Source organism: Pagrus pagrus, assembly GCF_965226575.1.
Source record: "Pagrus pagrus genome assembly, chromosome: 20".
NCBI classification, from domain to species: domain Eukaryota; kingdom Metazoa; phylum Chordata; class Actinopteri; order Spariformes; family Sparidae; genus Pagrus; species Pagrus pagrus.
In genome coordinates this window covers 5,389,905-5,409,072 of record NC_140207.1, presented here as the reverse complement: position 1 = coordinate 5,409,072, position 19,168 = coordinate 5,389,905, and the positions used below count along the sequence as shown (strand labels likewise).

General features: G+C 45.7%; 1 protein-coding gene across 2 annotated transcripts in view; it reads right to left on the bottom strand.

Moving 5' to 3' along the window:
• LOC311249535 (collagen alpha-1(XV) chain-like) overlaps window positions 1–19,168 on the bottom strand; it is a 56,560-nt gene that overhangs the window by 4,806 nt on the left and 32,586 nt on the right. The window contains exons 3-33 of one of the 2 annotated variants that reach the window (XM_084340629.1): window positions 17,303–17,550; window positions 17,044–17,211; window positions 16,295–16,426; window positions 10,571–10,645; window positions 9,602–9,694; window positions 7,508–7,640; window positions 7,112–7,155; window positions 6,556–6,744; window positions 6,356–6,382; window positions 6,120–6,182; window positions 5,900–5,977; window positions 5,300–5,347; window positions 5,042–5,176; window positions 4,750–4,818; window positions 4,132–4,185; window positions 3,750–3,785; window positions 3,502–3,636; window positions 3,350–3,409; window positions 3,208–3,243; window positions 2,818–2,862; window positions 2,382–2,444; window positions 2,091–2,126; window positions 1,930–2,013; window positions 1,756–1,821; window positions 1,620–1,673; window positions 1,412–1,501; window positions 1,235–1,270; window positions 693–746; window positions 384–440; window positions 213–272; window positions 61–102 (exon numbers count right to left, since the gene is read on the bottom strand). In XM_084340629.1, coding sequence (XP_084196755.1) covers window positions 61–102; window positions 213–272; window positions 384–440; window positions 693–746; window positions 1,235–1,270; window positions 1,412–1,501; window positions 1,620–1,673; window positions 1,756–1,821; window positions 1,930–2,013; window positions 2,091–2,126; window positions 2,382–2,444; window positions 2,818–2,862; window positions 3,208–3,243; window positions 3,350–3,409; window positions 3,502–3,636; window positions 3,750–3,785; window positions 4,132–4,185; window positions 4,750–4,818; window positions 5,042–5,176; window positions 5,300–5,347; window positions 5,900–5,977; window positions 6,120–6,182; window positions 6,356–6,382; window positions 6,556–6,744; window positions 7,112–7,155; window positions 7,508–7,640; window positions 9,602–9,694; window positions 10,571–10,645; window positions 16,295–16,426; window positions 17,044–17,211; window positions 17,303–17,550 — 2,510 coding nt within the window. The remainder of the gene's footprint in view (window positions 1–60; window positions 103–212; window positions 273–383; window positions 441–692; window positions 747–1,234; window positions 1,271–1,411; window positions 1,502–1,619; window positions 1,674–1,755; window positions 1,822–1,929; window positions 2,014–2,090; window positions 2,127–2,381; window positions 2,445–2,817; window positions 2,863–3,207; window positions 3,244–3,349; window positions 3,410–3,501; window positions 3,637–3,749; window positions 3,786–4,131; window positions 4,186–4,749; window positions 4,819–5,041; window positions 5,177–5,299; window positions 5,348–5,899; window positions 5,978–6,119; window positions 6,183–6,355; window positions 6,383–6,555; window positions 6,745–7,111; window positions 7,156–7,507; window positions 7,641–9,601; window positions 9,695–10,570; window positions 10,646–16,294; window positions 16,427–17,043; window positions 17,212–17,302; window positions 17,551–19,168) is intronic. The other variant, XM_084340630.1, reaches the window with a different exon arrangement.

Here is a 19,168-nt window from a genome sequence, read left to right as displayed (position 1 = left end):
ACTGCGTATATAAAAGACATGCTTCATCAGTAATACGTCCTGCAGGAGACAGACACCTACGGCCATTTTGCAGTGCGGTCTGGGAGGGATGGGGAACACTGTCTTCAGAGACCAGGGGGAGGAGAGAGGACAGTGAGCACAGAGACATATAAAACACTCCGGATGATCGAAGAGTCACGACTGTGTGCTGGTGAATGTGCGGATGTGCTTACTCCTTTGGGGCAGTTGAACATTCCCGGGCGACCCGGAAGTCCAGGACGGCCAGGAGGTCCCTAAAAAAGAGCAGGAGAAGGAGACAATAAAACAAATACTTAACCAGAATCGGTTTTATCTGCAGATTCTGAACCAGTATCTTTTTAGTATTATTTACATATACGACTCACCGGCTGGCCTATAGAGTCTCCTCTCTCTCCTTTTGGTCCCATCACACCTGGACGACCCTGAACACATCATCCAGAAGCATCTCAGTTAAAACAACAATATGGCTTCTTAGACTGGATTTAACTTTGATGACGTCCACAGAGTCAGTGTGTGATTTAATTTAACGTAAAACTGTAACAAACAGCAGGTGTGTTGGACTTATAGGAAATATATTTGTTTTTAATGTGAATCTTCTGGTCAAAGGACCAACAGTTAACATCAGGAAGCGTCTGTGTGTCCTTCACATCAAAATAAAAATGTCTGGTTCTTACCGGTCTTCCAGGAAAACCAAATTCTCCTTTGGGTCCTGGTGGTCCAATAGGCCCCTGATAGGAATAAGATAAGGTGAGTGATCATCAGTATGGAGGACTGAAATGGACTAAAATTCAAAAATAAAATAAATGACTCAAGAAGATATCAATGTGCCATTTTATATTTTTTTCTGTTATTTATTATTTACTTCATAAAAATGTACTCAGGATTTTTTTTCCCATTATGTATATATTTATATATTTATTGCTATAATCCATTTATTGGCAAATTTATTTATACATTTTTTTTGTTTTATTTTTTATTTTGGCAGTTTTGGTCCTCCATACATCTAAAGCAGAGAAACAATCAGACTTCACAGTGTCATAAAACCTAAAAAGTGAAATTATTGCTGTTTATTATTGAGTAATGTACTTGTTCTTTTTATGTTTTGGCAGTTCTGGTCCTCCGTACATCTTCAGCAGTGAAACAATTGAGATTTAATGACATTATAAAACCTCAGAAGTGAAACCATTTGCCTTTGTTGCTGTTTTTTAATACTTACTTGGACTCCAGCAGGTCCAGCTGCACCATGATCACCCTGCAACAAACACATTCACACTTACACTGAAAATGCTGTGATTAATTTTACAATACGCTGTTCATCCTGAAGAACACGCAAACACTAAACATCCCTGGTGCGCACAAGAGAAAGTACAAACACTGTGACAACAAATATAACCTTGTCTCCTTTGGGTCCCATTGGACCAGCCAGGCCAGACGTCATGGATCCATCTGCTGCCATCATCAACCCTGGCTCACCCTTTGCACCCTGTAAACAAACAAACAGAGAAAACGAACACGCGTGCACACAAATATTAAAATGTGTGTGTACAGAATAATACCAGTATAACAAGTTTGTTTTGGCAGATTAGTCTGTTTACGCTCACCTTAAGTCCTGGAGGTCCGCTGACTCCTGGTAACCCCGCGTCACCCTTTGGACCCTGCAAACAGTTAGAAATAAACATGAGGATACCTCCGTCTCTAAACAGAAGACGTCAAGATCACGTGGTGTCAGATACTCACAGCAGGTCCCTGAGCTTCAAAAATCCCTGAGTAGTTGAAGGCACCATCTGTGTCGTTCAGTAGGAGCTGAATAAAAAGAGGCAGAGGGAGAAATCAGACCGACTCCCTGAACTCGTTTAGTCATTTAGCTTCTCATCCCTCAGCAGCTTGGTAGAAAGTGGCACCAGCACTTACATCCTGGAGGTTGATGATAGGTCCTGGTGGTCCAGGTGGTCCCGGAGGGCCAGGTAGACTGAGCCCGTCTCGTCCCGCCTCTCCCTGAAAAAACACATTTGACATTTTCAGTAAATGGCAAATCAAAACGCTCTAAACTGACATATCAACACTGGTTTTACCTTTTGTCCGAGATCACCTTTGTCCCCCTTCGGTCCCTGTAGACGGCACAGGACAAGACACAAAATCTTAAAGTCAGACATTCAGTTATCAGCAATATCTTTTTTATAACCCTAAATCCTATCCAAATATATGTGCTTCTTTTTATTAATTACATATTCATTTATTTATAGAGTTATGTCCAGTTATCTATACTACCAGAAAGTCCGTAAAAAATCTCTCGAAGCCATCTAGAAAACGTAACATTTTAATGAAATCTGCAACATTTTGTAATATCACATCCATTTACTGACCTCTTCCCCTTTTTCTCCACCCAGGCCTGGAAACCCTGGTGGTCCTGCAGCACCTGGCTCCCCCTACAGAGACCAGAGACATTAATCATTCATGCACATCACTGGTACGAGGTCACCCGCTTCCTTTATTTCAGAGCCCCGTGAACATGAAAACAAAATGGTTTCATCAGCTGTCTCTCAGTCAGTTTTGAAGTCGATTGTCTGTAAAAAGGTTCGCTGCAGTGTTTTGTGTTGCTTCACGAGGTAACATGAGGACAGCCTTCCTGCCTCCCACAGCAGCAGCTCACTGCCAACAGCTGACATCCCTCGCCACCATGTGGCCTTTCACTTTACAGCTGTTTACTACAACACGAGTTCCGATCCAGACATTTATCTGGACTCGTGCTGAGATAAACCCGACATCTCGAGAAGCATAACAGAACGAGGGCAGACTCACCTTTTCACCTGGCTTTCCCGGGAGGCCGTCCAAACCAGCTTTACCCTTTGACAGACAACAGAGAAGAAGATGGAAAATGAAATCAGAGAGACCGCTGACCTGAGCTTCATACGTCACTGCATGAATCTACTGAATCAAGTGCTGTCAGTCAGCTGAAGTGGTTTTTCCTGTTTGCTCCCTTAGCAGCAATTTATTGGCTTCAACTAACGGCACTTAAAGGAGCTACAGTCTGCTGCGTTGTCTTCTATTGGTCCAGCATTAAATGGTATCTGGCTGTGTGCGACTACATGCCCAACTCAAACTCCAGAATTAGTCCTTAAACTAAGCATCCAAACTGTAACAGAACAGCAAAACCAGCTTTTAGTCGACTGAATTCACGAAACATCTCACCTCGGGTCCCTCGAGGCCGGGGATTCCTGGAGGCCCCTGTGTGATAAATACAAGTAAATGTGTCAGAGGTGATAAAATAGCTGTTGATGACACAACACAGAAGCAAAATATTGTCTTTCATGCTAACACACTGCAGCTGTACCTGTGGGCCTCCTGAGGGCACAGCTCCAAATCCACTCAGCATCCCAGATCCCTCCAGGTCCTGACATTGACCAAAAGAAAGTCACATGATCAAATCTTGAGCGTCCAAACAGTTATCATCATACTGATATTGTCTGTGACGGAGATTGGTACCTCAAAGTCGAACGCATAGCCTCTTCCAGGGGGCCCTGGGGGCCCAGGAAGGCCAGGTGAACCCCTGGGACCAGGCTGCCCCTCTGGACCATCTGAGCCTGGTAGACCTGGAAACCCTGCAGGACCCTGATCTCCCTACACGAGACGTGATCCAGAGCGAAATGATCATGAACTCGGTTAAACCAGTAAAGTAAGCAGGAGTATGAGGGGGGGGGATCAGGAGACGGGGACAGGTAAGTGGGTCTTACCTTTGGTCCTGGTTGCCCGTCGACACCAGCCTCTCCCTGTTAGACAGACAATTAAACAATGTTAGCTGCAGCACTGAGCACAGAGCGAGTGCACGTTCTGCTTTGCACAAAAAGGCAGCGCAGCTATCGAAACACAGACTTGTTTACACTCGAGCCCCTCGGCTTTACGAGTCCGCCGGGTCACCTCATTAAGAGCAGGGCTCCTCGTGTTCGCTGGTTATTTAGCTTGTGTGTAATTGTTTCTGCTAACAGAGCGCTAAGAGGCCCGCTCGAGGGAAATCAGCACGACCTCGCTCAGGAAAGCCGGCGTGGTCACACAAGCAGCACAAAACATTAGAGATCTTTAAAGTCAACCTCGTGTCTCTTCCTCCATCGTACGAACCTTGTCTCCTCTCTCCCCTGGAGGCCCTGGATCGCCGTCTTTCCCATCAACTCCCTGCAAGAGTGACAGAACTTTATTTACATTTCAGATTCTTGATGCATATATATAATAAATCTTCACCAGATGCCAGTGGGAGTTAACTTTGTGCATTCACTGAACAGTGTGCACGGCTGTTTAAAGTGTTGGTGACATTCATCTCTGTGAACGAGCGGAATGAGAACATTAAACAAAGCTACCGGGCTCCGGGGACTAATGTGCAAACCTTTCATGCACCAGAACACTGCTGCAGTAACTACTGTCCACCTGTGAGCAGCTCATTCACACTGTTAGTAAAAGCTTCTAATGTTTTAAAGACAAAAGACACATTTCCCCCAACAGATGCTGCTGCAGCTCACACCATGTTCTCAAGCTCTGACAGCGCTGTGACTGCAGCTCGAGGATAACTGGACTTATCAGAACTTCTGATATGGGTTCTCCTCAACCACCCACATGACATGTCAGCACATCTGTTAATAATGTGCAGAAAGCAGAGGGCGAACATGGCTTTTCTTTTAAAGTCGGGGAGAAATTCTGTCTTTTTTTTGGTCCCATGGATCTGATGGGACCAAGTGTTAATACCTGACCAGACCCTGAACCAGAACCAGACCCAGACCCAGAGCCAGAGCCACTAAACCACTCCTCAATCACCTGAAAACAGAAGCCAGGTCAGCAATACAATGTGTTTTAGAAAAGAAATGGTCCTGAAATTAACACACGATACATGAATTTTAAGTAGAGCCCGACCGATAAACCGACTGTTTTTCCTTTTTATTTTATTTTTTAACAGAAAATCATGCAGATAAAGATGCTTGCTGTAATCTAAATATGTTTATTTAAACTAAACTAAAGAAACAAAGACTGTTTAACTTACAGGAAGTCCTGGTTCGCCCTGCTCTCCATCCTTCCCATCTCTCCCAGGGGCCCCTGGTGGTCCAGGAAAGATGTCCTCAGATCGGGTTCCTGGGAGCCCCGGCTGTCCAGGAGGGCCTGGAGGACCTGGAGGCCCCTGATGAAACAAGGTGACATATCTTAGTAACACAAGGGGGGAGAAGTTTCACGTGTAGAGTCCTGCAGGGAGATAAACTCGAGCAGCAGATGACAAAGTGATGAGAAAACAGCGTCCACTCACCCTGATGATCTCTGCATCACTGTCAAAGTCTTCAAATCCTGACCCCTCCTGATGACAACACACCGCTCAGTTAGTTAACTCACCATCATGACGCTTCATGTTTCATTTTCTTCCTGCAGATTCATAATCACACTCCTAAAACTAAACTGCTCCAGCCATAAAAAGAAATAATCAGCAGGGCGGCATCAGCTGTTTCATTCTGGACCGAAAATTTGTTTTTATAGTTATTATTAAACATTACTGATGCGTAAAAAATCGCAAGTGAAAACTGTAACTGGACGGCTGCGACACAGCACGACTGAAGCAGCAACTTCAGCAGAAACACGACTGAGAACAGAGTTCACAGACGGATGAACCTGAATGGATTCAAGTTATTGGAGATTAAACCTCTCAACTACAAAATAAAAGCAACCGGATCGTTAAAAAACAAACAGCAGCTGCGACGTGTCTCAGTGTTCGACAGCAGCAGAGACGTGTCAGTGCTGCAGGAACAGCTCAACAAACCAGATGTGGAAAGTAAAGTAAGGACTTAAAAAGACGGATATAATAAAGTTTCACCAACACTAAAAACTGTAAACTGGGACTGGACAAGTGACCTACCGGGAACATGGAAGACCGAGGTACACCTGCAGGTCCAGGAGGGCCCGGCGGACCTGGTAGTCCAACGCCACGATCACTCTGAAGGAGACAGCGGTGAGCTGTTTGTGTTTATTCGTACGTTTTGTGATTAATTTCAGATTAAAAAGTCAATTACAAGTATTTACATTCATGACACTATTCCAGTCCAGGTCTCGTGATATCAAAGTCGGGCATTGGTTACCTTTTCTCCCTTAAGACCAGGCTCCCCCTGTAGTCCTGGAAATCCTGGAATCCCAGTTGCACCCTGGGAAAAAAGAAAAAAAATACAGTATCATCAGAGGTCATGTGACACAGTCCAACAACTCGCTGACACTTTATCCAGCTGTGTGTCGTGGTATCAGGACGAGGTTCTGGTGTCGGCCTCGCTCCTACAGGAATGAATCTATAAATCTACGAGGCTGGAGAGACTTTACTCACTGCGACACCAGCTTCACCTTTGCTTCCCTGGAGAGAAGACAGAAATAGAAAACCAATCCATCATTTTATCTTCGGACTGCGGGACTGATCCAAACAACAGAGTCGGCTCTAAATAGCTCTTTTCATGTTCTGTTATTAGAAAGCTACAGCGTCTAAAAATAGATTAGTTTGAAAAATGCAGAGAAGCAGACACGACTCACAGGCTGCCCGGCTTTTCCAGGAACTCCAGGCGGACCTGGCTGCCCCTCTGGTCCTTGTGGACCCCGGGGTCCTGGCTCCCCTCCCTCTCCGTCTCCTGAGGCTGTCCCCGGAGGGCCGGCGGGTCCAGGGGGACCGGCAGGACCTGGCTCACCTCGCTCCCCTTTCTGGCCTGGAGACACCTGGAGGGCCTGAGTCAGCGAAGGTTCATTTATATTTACAGTATAAACGTAGCAGAGCAGCAAAACTGAGCTACGCTAACATGAACTAAAGGTGGAGGGAGTGTGTCTGGTTTAGTTACAGGAGCTGATGAGTGATGTTTATGCATAAAACATGATCATCGTCTCAGTGCAGGTGACCTGAGCCTATTTCTTTCTTTTTCCAACCAGTGAGTACAGAATGTTTCAGATGCAGCAGAGATGGAGACGACGTCCTTGCACTGCAGGACTCTGACTAAAGGGACGGGTTTATCCTGCTGCTGTAGTTGCACGCTGAATAAAGCCTTTTCTGATTTAAGTTGAATTATTACTTATAAAGTTAATTATGAAGAAAACTTACAGTGTCGGTCGCGGCGGCTGGAGTACTGGCCTGAAGTGATTTTACTGCAACAAAGACACAAAGTGAAACCGTTAAGACATCTTTTTTTAATAAACGAGGTCAGCACATGATTTAGAAAGGTTTACTCACACAGTGTAGTAACCATTATGTAATGAAACCTTATTTAATGCAGGTGAGAGGACAGTAAGAGAGACAGAGGGTTACATTTTTTCTTCCAGCACCATCTGGTGGCTGAATTTGAGAACTGCAGCCTTGGTCCTGTGTTACAGCATCACCTCTATGTCAACACAGTCCTGCACATTGTGTTGCATTTATTTAAGATGTGTGTGTGTTCTGCAAATCACTGCTGCAGACTTCCTAAAATAATATAAAGACAAGATTTTTGTGTTTCAGTACCTGTTACTGCGGTCACCTCCACCTCCTGCCCAGAAGTCTCCTCCGTGTCTTCATCGTCGTAGTCACCCGGAGGCACCTCGGTGGGCGGAGCTCGGACCGGGGTGCTGTAGGTGGGGTCCAGCTCTGGGAAGGGCTGAGGACAGAAAGGTCAGAATCTACAGTCACCTCACAAAAACTGGAAGAAAAAGGCAAACGTCATGGATTTTAACATGAAATGTAAATGAGAATAAAGCAAAATATCTGATGCACAGTCAGAAAGTATCACAGTGTCTCAGCTTTCATCATCTGATAACTTCCAGAGCAGAAACAGTTGCTGGTAATAAAACAGAGCAGAGTGAGTGTTCGCCACAGATGGTAGGAAATGTTTCCCCTCAGATCAGATCCAACTACAGCGTCAGGCTGGAAGCAGCATTCCTCACGTTGCACTGAGTTGGCTCGCAGCGCCGCATTGATTCAACATTATTTCTGCATCATTTTGACAAGATCTGCCACAGCAATAAAAAACGCCTTGACCCCGTGACCCCGCCGCCCGTGTCTGTGAATGATCCATCGACACGAGTAGCAGTGAAAAAGCAATAAATCTGGTCTTTCCTGTCGAGCGTCGGATTAGATCTGAATCCGTCCTCTTCCTGCCTGATGTGGCCGAGGAGGACATTTTTCACATAGCTGGATGAGAGCGGCTGGAAAACACGTCACGCTTCCATACTGACACGGTGCTGAGGCGCTTCAGGTGACAACAACAGGGTCGGAGTAAAAGCACTTCACAGTGGCCTGGAGCTGAGGAGGAAAACCTGGGTTCATGAAGGAAAATATCTCTGGTTGCTCCTTAAAACGAGCATTTAAATGTCGGGTCGTGATCAACAGTGCAGAGACGGTGCTGTAGGCTCCAGCGTGTTGATGCATGATGGAGATTTTCTTGAGAGGAAAACTTGAATAATCAACAGAGGGAGCTGAAGTGTGAGAAACTACACAAGGATTTCACCAGGTGTCCTTAATCAGATTACTCATTAGTTGGATTTCTCTGTACAGGTGGAAAGTAATCCTGTTACTACAAGTCAGACACGTGTAGTTCAGTCTGAAACTGTTTTACTTGTTTCATTTTATTCAATTTTTTATTGTTTTTGGAAAATCGAGTGATGAAGAAGTGGCATCAGTTCAGCTGTGAGGTCAGCAGGGTCATCTCTGTTAGGCTTCTTACAGGACGACATGTTTAATAAGTACAGCTAAAGAACTGTATTAATAATTAAAGCAGTAACTCTTTTGATTACTTGCTTCATTGCCAAAAGTCAGATGGGAGGATCTGATCTCTGAAGTGCAGATATGAAGCTGGAGCCAGCAGACGACTAGCTTATCTTAGCGTGAGGACAGCAAGCAGCTAGCTCTGTCCAGGTATATGAAAATATGTTGTGATATAACCTTGATGTTAAAAAATGAAATATTGATATTGTATCAGTTCATCTGGTTGAATTTTTACTGTTCAATCAGTGTAATTGTTCTTTTTGTTCACTTTTTTACGGTCGTGGGTCACAGACTCTCTCCACACTGTAATTTATTTGCCCACAAAAGACACAAAACACACAGCAAACACACTAATTTTCTATAGATAATGTAATAACATCATTATCATGAATTTGTTTGGCCTGGTTATTTTATTTTAAGGTTTAACTTTTAGTTTAGTTTCAGTTGTAGTCTAACGCTACACATCCTGCCACCATCACCTCTAAGTCTCACTCCTTCACACATTAAATCTTGTTTGTTTGGGGGTTTTGTGTTTGTTGTCTGCAGCTTTGACTCTTCTCCAGTCAGCTGAGATTACTGGCTCCAATCTTCTCATCAAACTTCAGGCAAGAAAGGCAAATAAGAGCGACTTCTATAAATAATATAATCTCTTTCCACTCTGTCTCTCTTCTGTTGCCCCGTCGCAATCTTTGATTCCTGTTTCAGAGCGCGGAGCTGGCAGCGAGCAGCACATATCACCATGTTCCAGTCTCCAGCAGGCCTGTGAGGATAAGAGCTGTTTTCTTTGGTGCCGGTCCAGCTCAGCTAAATGGGAAGGACCGAGTGGTGCGAGTACGAGCGCGTGCATGAACGCACCATGGTGTACTCCCTCTCCTCCACGATCTTCTTCACTTCGTCTCGTCCCTCCACGTCCTCAAAGGCGTCATCGCCGCTTCCGTATCCAGAGGCCTGGAGAGAGAGATGAAGGATAAACAGAGACAGAGATGATTAAATCCTCTTGAGTGGACTGAAGCCATCTGAGTTCAAGCTGCAGAGTGAGGAAGAGGAAGAAGAAGATGGGAGGAGAGGGAGAGGAGAGTGTGGGCTGGAAATCAGCATTTTGTTCAAGCGTACCAGAACACAATCATTTTAAATATTTATCCTCATATCGAAGCATCTGTTAATCCAGTTAACTGATCGGAGCCGTGACGAGACAGACGTCACAGCGGCTTAATTATATGAGCCCCCGGGTGAGAACACGCAGGAAGCTGGGTGAAGTTTAGCTTAAAAGAAAAGGGAAATATGGATTTCAGACAGATTCAGACGTTATTCTAATATACAATGGACGTGTGTAGCTGCTGCTGATGTACGTCTACCACTGGAAATGTGTCGTTATATACATTCAAATGGAGTTTTTAAATGACAGATGACATGGATTAATGTTTAGCTTGAACTCTATCATGATTATTATTGAATCATTTCATGATATGTTGAGCTGTGACTCACTTTAATGGTCATTAGTGATGTAAGATCTGCAAATGAATCGTTCTATTTGAACAATATGAGGAAAGATTTAACTTATTTTCACGTGAATCACAGAGATTTGTTCAGTATGGTGCACGCACAGCTGTGAACAAGAGCCAGACTCTCTTGTGTGCAGCAGCATCACAGTGAATAAGAAATACTTTTCTCCACACAGTTTAATGTAGTGCAGGTTTTCTGCCACTAGAGGGCGGAGAAGATCCACGTCTGGGGCTGCTGCGGCTCCAAACTCTGAAGCAGTGAGAGCTTCCTGCAGACTCACAATGTTTGTGTGTGTGTGTGTGTGTTTTCGTGCACACTCACATAAGGATCATCCTCCTCGCACTGGTCATCTGGGGCCGTGGGATCAGACTTGAGCACCAGCTGCTGGATGGAGCCCTGGAGGAGAGAGCGAGGGAGAGGAGGATGAAGAGGAGGATGAAGAGGAGGAGAGTCTGGAGTTATGTTGCGTGGTAATTCAGTTTTATTGAAGCTCAGCGTCCATTTCCCACACACCAGCCACATGCTGCCTCCTTCTCTCAGCATGACACTTCATCTATCTGCACCTCATCACACCACACACACCAGCAGTAACACACACTGGACGTTCCCACACATCTGGCAGTGAAACAGGTGTCACACGCTCATTCAAACTATTGCATTCATCTTAAAGCGACAGATATGTAACTATAGATATATTTAACTGTAACTATACAACTTTAGTGGGCATATAGCATCTATCTCCTCTTGTTTGAGTACCAATCTTTGGCTCTGTGGAGTCGCACAGAACACTCAAAAACTCTTGTTGAGAAATGTTGGACCATCTTTGACTCTGGTAACAGCTGCTGGACATCATGTCTGTGGCTCAACAAGGGCTCTGTGGTCGCGTTAACACTTTGACACTTCAACACAATCAAGTGCTTCAACCGGCCAAGATTCACCAGGGTGGATGCTCCTTTAAACAGTATTTGAGAGCAACCCGGAGACAGTAAATCTGGTGATATGAGAGTTTAATGTTGGTTATTCTCATTTTTATGTTTCTAGATCCACCTCTGGATTTTCATTCCTTTGTTGTCAGTAAGGGAGCAAGAACACGGTGGCTGATCCTGGTCTGTTATGATGGAAATGTACAGTCCTGGGATCAAGCTGTCAATACACCGCTGCTCCATCTCCTGAGCCACAAGGGATCAATCTGCATATCTTTCTCAACCCACCGTGGCCTCCAAGAACAAACTTGTCTGCTGCAGATGCAGTTCTGACCTTCTGCTCAGAGCGTCATCATGTTTTAAAGTTATTACATGAAGTTTAAAATCTGTTAATCGGATCATAATCAGGTCTGGAAACGTCTGACGTGCAGCAGGTCCAACTTATTCAACTGTGAATAGAACTTTATATATGAGAGTAATGAGGTCCGTCCTCTGATTACATCACTTCTATAAGCCAAGTTTATTGATATTGAGTTCAGGCCAGAGGACAAACACCTGTTTTTAATGGACCGGAGCTCGGCGGTGCTGCAGGAGTGACAAACAGAGGAGGGGGAGTGAAACAATAGAGACTGAATGGGCGGATATCAGTCGAGGCAGCAGCGAAACCAGAGACATCTGTTTGTGCCGTAAACAACACGTCCGACATAAACAAAGCATGCGCCACGCAGTCCTCTCCACTCCTCTCCAACCTCTCGGTATGTGGATCCCCCATTAGCTGAGCCGCAGAAACCTGGACGAATGAGTCAGCCGGTCAGTTTGTACAACTTCTTCAAATTACATGAACGTAAACACTGGGGAGGATCTGTCAGCGGCCGGCCGCCTGAGTGACACATTTACACACAACACTGCATCCACACATGTGCCCGACACCAACACGCAGGCGTGCACACAAGGAAAGTAAATCTGGGATCTTTAAAGGCTCGCGTAGCCTTTCCTACATGCTTTCACATACAGGATTAACCAGAGTTCAAAAAAGGTGCTGCAGGGCTGCAGGGCTCCAGCTGATGGTCGTCTTTTATATCAATGGACACTGTGTGTTTTGCAGTCTGGTCGGCGTTCGCAGGCTGTTCCCGGGAGTTTTCAGATGTCAGGGATGGCAACGAGAAAGGTTAACTGCTTCTCAGGAAGTGCTCGGTGTCTTCAGGCCCTGGCACTCGCCATGTTGAGGAAAGTGTTTGTTGCCAAAGCAACAGAGAGCAAGTTACTTAAGCTGCTGCTGGCCGTCTGTGTGTGTGTGTGTGTGTGTGTGTGTGTGTGTGTGTGTGTGTGTGAGGTCAGCCTTGTTTTTAATGATTTAAAATACGCTGTAAAGAAACTATGACATACAAATTAGCAGCTAATCAGATAATGTGCTGAGAGCTTCGTTTCATTGATTAAAACTCGACAAACCGAGACTTGTGGACTGTACAGATACAATATTAGATAGTGATTTCAGTATTTGTGAGGAGAACTAACAGACGTCAGCGTATTTTTACCGTTCAAACTCCACAAAACATCAAAAATACTGTCTGCGAAGTTAAAAACATGCAAACAGACCAAATCCTGCACCTTTAACAGGAAACAGCTTCAGTTTCATGTCTACATCCAGCCTGTAATGGCTCTGTTGGGGTTGGGCCGATGGACGATGTCATCGTCTGACTGACGGCCATCGACTGCTGATCCCTGATCATCGTAACATCATGATTATAAAGGCTCCCCTCCAGAGCGCACAATGACGTGGTGTGTCCCCTCAGAGTTGCCGTAGGGCAGATAAGTATGTTGCTGCTCGGTGCACTAACATCACGTCTCCGTGTCCCGTTCATTATTTCCTTATTAAACCAGCTCGTGCCGGTTTACACAGTTTCCTTAGCTTAGCTTCCTCGGCTAGTCGGTTGTTTTATGCACATGAAGCTGAACAAAGCTAAGTTACGGGCAGACGAGGACGCTTTTAAACCTGACACAGGGACGTTTGTCGGTGGTAACGGGAGATAGTTTCCTCTGCAGGGTGAGATTCATGTCAGAGCAGCGGGGGAAACAGCGGCAAGCTAATACACAACTGCTGCCTTACGACAACACTGAGGACACACTGCCTCAGATTCATAAACAACGATGTCGTCGTCCATCACGATGTTTCACTGGAGACATCACCCAACACATGCACAACCTGAACATTAACATACGTGACAGTGTTTTCCTTCAGTGTCATGGGTAAGAAACACATGCAGTGACACAGGGAGACTAAAAAAGATCATACAAAAAGGTTTGCACACTCTTCCTCCTCTCCTTTCTATTTCTCTCTCTTTCAGATGGTGGCAGCCTCACGCAAACCTTTTCCAACACAACATGGGGTACGTTTCCTCAAAAAAAGGGGGAAAAAATAGGAGTGAATGAGTCAGTGTGGGGGAAGATATTTTAGTAAATCTATTTGCATGTGTGTTGGTGTGAAGCTGTGTGAGAGTGCACCACTGCAGAGAGCTGCTGCTGCCGCTGCTGCTGCCGCTGCTGCGTGGCTGTTATTGGTCTCCCTGGGAGGAGATAGAGGATCTCTGGCGGAGCTGCCAGTTCAAACAGCGAACAGCTGGAAACAGACGGTCACTACTGGTCCTCTTTGTCTGAGAGGGGAGTAAAGAGGGGAGGAGAGGGGAGGACGGCATGAAGGGAGGATGGATTGGCAACAGAGAGAGCCTTGGTGATGTCCAACAGGTTATGACTGGCCATACTGAGTAATGGTGGCTGTATATGGTCTTCTACAGAAGAGGAGAGTTTCCCTGTGTGAATCTTAAGGTCCAAACACACTAAACAGACATAAAGGAATCAGCTCTGATAAAGTCTGACTGTGTCTCGGTCAAAAAGCTGCACTTGAACACAGCGCAAAGACGACAGCGAAGACATCAAACTAGCTCGTAGCTGCCCCTGTGTTCCTCTTCACACCATCAGCGTGGTGTGTCAGGGCCCTTAAAGTACAGAGGCGTATCAGTCCGAGCTGCAGGAGTCCACAAGGTATTTAAGCACTAAAAGTAGCTCCTGAATCTGAAATGAGTCCAGAGCACTCCTGTGAACAACGTGGGAGGTCATGTGCACGACTTTTTTATTCCTCAGCATGTATTAAAAGACACGCTGTAATCAAAGCAACGACCTGTCAGAGTCGGACTCCTCTGTGGTGGCCATCTTGTGCGGGTGCTGAAAGAGGAAGCGCGCCTCAACAGTAGCCTTTTTATGTGGTGCACGAGTGGGCGGGCTCTCAGGTTTGATTGGATAGTGGATGTGTGAGGAAATGACAGGTAATTAAGATAAATACTGAGCGATGTGCACATGATTTGTTTATTTCTCTCAACATGTTGCACAATGAACTCAGAGCTCGTTGGTACGAGCAAGTTAAGAAAACAATGTGTATTTGAAATTAACCTTGTCAACTCTCCATTATAGAGATCTGCCACTAAATGAACTCCACAGGTCGGGAACACCACAGATGGACCTGCTCACCATCAGTCAGCTGCTGCAGGTAATGAGCGTTTTGGAAAAAATACGACAATGATGCACTTTTAAAGGCGTAATTCGATGGCAGATGAGCGAATGAGGATCCGATCGGCTCAGACACAACTGTAAACAATCCAGTAACAACGGATATTATACACATCGAAAAGGGAGCAGGCAATTAGCTCATATTAGCTTAGCATAAAGACTGGAAACAGAGGGGAAACGCATGTTCTCATGGGGGCCTTGAGAGAACGCCCGTGGCAAAGACTCGTGGGACAAAATAAAAGTAATTTTATCCTGATTAAAACTCTACGAAATTGAATTATAATGCTATAGGAATAAACAATTTCCTGCCGTCTCATCATCAGTTCAGAGTCCACGCTACCCCACCGAGACGCTCTACAGTCAGTAACAGTTAAACATTACCGATAAAATGGTCAGTTTTGCTCTGTCAGGTGAAGACAGAATATTTCTCAGATGGTAAAATGAAGTGATTTTGGTCTGAAATGAAACTTAAGCCCTTCATGGTGTAATTACCCACCTCAGACTTGGTTTTGAACCACTGTAGGTAGAGAAACCTATTTGAGAAATTGTTCCAGCAACAAAATGGACTCCCCTGAGGGATTAAACAAAATCCTGACTAAACACATTTTCTCCCTCCCTGGCTCATTGGACGTCTTTTGAAACTCTCCTCAGATTTCTCTAATAAAAATCTTAATGAGAGGGAAAAGAGCTGCTTGGCTATGAAGACCTACTTTCCACTGTCCCGGACACGAAGCATCTCGTAGTTTGTCCGTCACATGAACTTACATCACCAGGAGGAGGAGGACAGAGGAGGCCTGGCTTTTATTTTGAAGGTCACAGGTCATGTGTTTATCAGGTTTAGCCACCAGCTACGAGTTGATTTACTCGTGCGGACTGTTGTTTTAATAATATGCTCTTCTTTTATTAAAAAAGCTTCACATTGAGCATCCTGATAAGACTGACAGCATGTTTTGGCTCAGATAACTGAAGAGTATTCCTGTTACTCTGAGGGAAACTGAGCCTTTCCTCGCTATTACGAGACAGAGAATAAAAGCTGATTGGGAGGAAAGTGCTGAAGCATTTACTGGTTTATTTTCTTTTACAAGAGCACTGAGAGCAGAGTACAGCATCGCATGTGTTGCTGCCTCTTCCACGTCTCTATCAGGCGCCCTTTATTATCACCACACAGGAGGGATTTTGCATCCGTGCTATTGTTTGATTAATTAAAGACTTGGCGTTCGCACCCACAGTTGCACTTAGTGTAAGTCACTCAAGATGAGGGATCAGCCGTATCCCAGAAAAAATGTAAATCACATACGGCTTGTCATTTATGAGCTCTCACAGGACAACGCGGCGCTCATAAACACATGTGGTCACTCATTCCTCGTCTCCTGTGGCGGTCGTAAAACTGCCAGCGAGGACTATTGTGTTCATGCCTCAAACGTGTAAAAAATAGGCAGCCGACCAAGTGCCACGTGTGTTTTTTGACGTCTGCTGTCATCCCGCTGATCCAGACCCGCTGACATTAGGAAACTACGCGCTGAGACACAGAACAGGAAAGTCCTAAAGGTGCGGGACTCACCACAAACCTCGCCAGGCCCGTGCCGCCGGCGTTCCCCACGAAGATCCCCGAGCTGGCCTCGAAGGTCAGCGGCTCACGGCTCCTGCTGAAGTCGACTCGGTGGTATTCTTCACAGTCCATGTAGAGACGCACCTGAGCGGCAGAGAGCGCACGCACTCGCTTATTTCCAGCAATTTATCACAAAACATCTGTGTTATTTCCTGCAGTGACACACATTCGTCTCATGACAACACCCTCACGTGTTAAACATCTGCAGGAGATAAAAAGTGCAGCGTGACAACTTCTCTAGATAATGTGGGCAAATAACAAATAATAATTACTGTCAACAAATCCCATGAAGAGACCAGAACCAACAGCGACTTTGACCTCATGACAAGCACTGTTTGTGTGCTCAGCTCTCGTACTGAGCGCCGTCGTTGTACGAGGCAATATCCCAATAAACAGAGGCACTGTGGTTTATTGTGAGTCAAAATACAGCTCAGAAGCATTGTTTGAGTAATGTCTGCTATCTAAAACTACAGTTTTAGATAATTAACAAGCCTGTTTAAAACTTAAATCATGACCTTTTCAGAAGATTGCCACCTCACAGCTGTTTTTTACTCTACTTCTTGTGCCCCAAGAGTTCAAGTTCAGTGCAGAAACGAGCAGAAGGCGATCTAATCATTCAAATAATTCATGATTTATTGGTGTTCAAATGCTACACATAGCACCAGCATCCGAACAACGTGAGCTGGGCCGTGCACACCCACCTCTGCCCCCTGCACAGTCAGGGTGAACCTCGCCCATCTTCCTGTCAGGTCTCCCATTTTGAAGGAAGCTGCTTCCTGGGTCCCTCTTGTTCCCGGGTCGGTGTAGTACAGTACGATTCTCTGGGAGCCATCCTCTACCTCGGACAGCGCGATACCCAAGTGTACAATCTTGCAAAAAAAAAAGTTATTTACTTTCTTTCTTATTTACATGAAGCAGAAAAGTTGCTGTTGGAAACGGGAGAAGATTTAAGTCGCCCACCTTTTGGTAAGCATCTGTGATGGCGAACAGCATGCCGCCCTGCCGCGTGGTAGGTTTAGCCGTGACCGTGACGGCGAAGTCATAGTAGAACGGGTCGGGGATGAAAGACTTGGTGAGGCGGCCCACGTTGGCGTCCGGGCCGAAGCTGTAGGCGGGGTAACCCTCGAAACCTGTGACGAAGGAGACGGAGGGCGGGAGGGGGACGCCGATCAACTCCGTCAGGTCCAAGTCTCCCTGAGAACCGCGGTCTGCAAACAAACAAACACGGAGAGAGAAAAATCAGGTTAGTGGACGGGAAAAGAAACTTAAGAGTACAAAGAAAACAAAACTGAGCTCCTCAATCAGAGACGTAGAGGAGGACAGATTGCTGCCATATGGAAACAACACGGGTTAAACTGAATCTGGCATCTCGTGCAGCTGCTGTCTGCTGGTGCCAAGAGCCTCTGTTATCTCAGCCGCTGCAATTAGTGCATTAATGATGTATGACTGATCCGGTTCGTCGTAGGAGCACCTGCAGTCAGAGCTCCCCTTTAGCCGTCTTCTCAAGTCAATTAATCAATCAGACATGTTTATGTATCGCACATTTTAATACAGTATAACTAACACGAAGTGCCTCACACAAAAACAAGGATATCGCAAAAGCCCGACCACCCCAACACGACCCGGGAGCGCCCCAAAGAGATCCCCAAAATGTAAAAGTACAATGTGAAAGCCCTAAAAGCTGTTTACCTCAACTTTAAGCGATCTTTGCTTTTAAAAAACTCTACACATTCATTTTTACGTTGGTGTTTAATCACATTACCACCAACTAATTTGACGCGCAGCTAACCCGGGGTCAGGTAGTGGGTGGCTGGACAAAACCTAATGAAGCCGCCACGTGTGATGTGCTGCGTGCTCCGGGTTTGACGGGTGCTTGAGAGTGACAGGGCGCACCATCTGTAGGGAGGAAGGGGGGGGGACTGGTGGTGGTCTACAGCTCATTTTTTTTGCATTGTTGCCCCCTGGTGGGATAATCCAGCCATGGGTCAGAGGACTGATATGTTATCTTTGAAATTAAAGCATTCCTCAGTACAGACGGAGCGGGAGCTGCGGTCGTCTATTTTATCTTTTCATTTCCTGCCATGCTGATAAAATGAATTAGGAAAGGTAATTAAGTTGAATGGATGGATCTTTGTCAGTAATCCTGAATATATGTTTGACTTATATTCGAGTTCAGAACCTTTAAGAGACAGTCTGGGAGGTCCACACCATCATTCTTGTCTTTAGATGTTTTCAAGTTTGACATCATGTCAGATACAGCCCGTAAAGACTGCCAAGGAGGCGAGAAGGGGCTTCCATCTGTCCGAGGCCTCCACCCTTCATCATCATTTTATCTTGTAAACTTGCCATCGCTGTATTCACGGCTGAATGCACACACACACACACGAATCCAGGCAGACACGCAAGCACTTTGTGAATGTCCACCCACCACAACATCTCTTCTCTCTCCCCCCCCCCGTCTTTCTGTCTTTCTGTCAGACACACACATGCACACTCGCTCTACACCTGGTTCTCCTTAGCGGGAAGACCTCAGGAACAATCGTCTGTTCTTTCACAGCCGTATGGGCAGCGGGGTATAGAGGCCGGGCATCTGGAAGGCATTAGGTTAGACTAATACACACGTGCAGCGCAGTGGCAGCTCCTGTAAATTAGGCTTACCGCTTACCCTGTGTGTGTGTGTGTGTGTGTGTGTGTGTGTGTGTGTGAGAGTGTGTGTGTAGGAGCGACAAAGACACAAAGAGTGGGGAGTGTGCACACACACATTAAGACTTCCAAGAGTGCAGTGGCGTGTGTGTGTGTGTGTGTGTGTGTGTGTGTGTGTGGCCA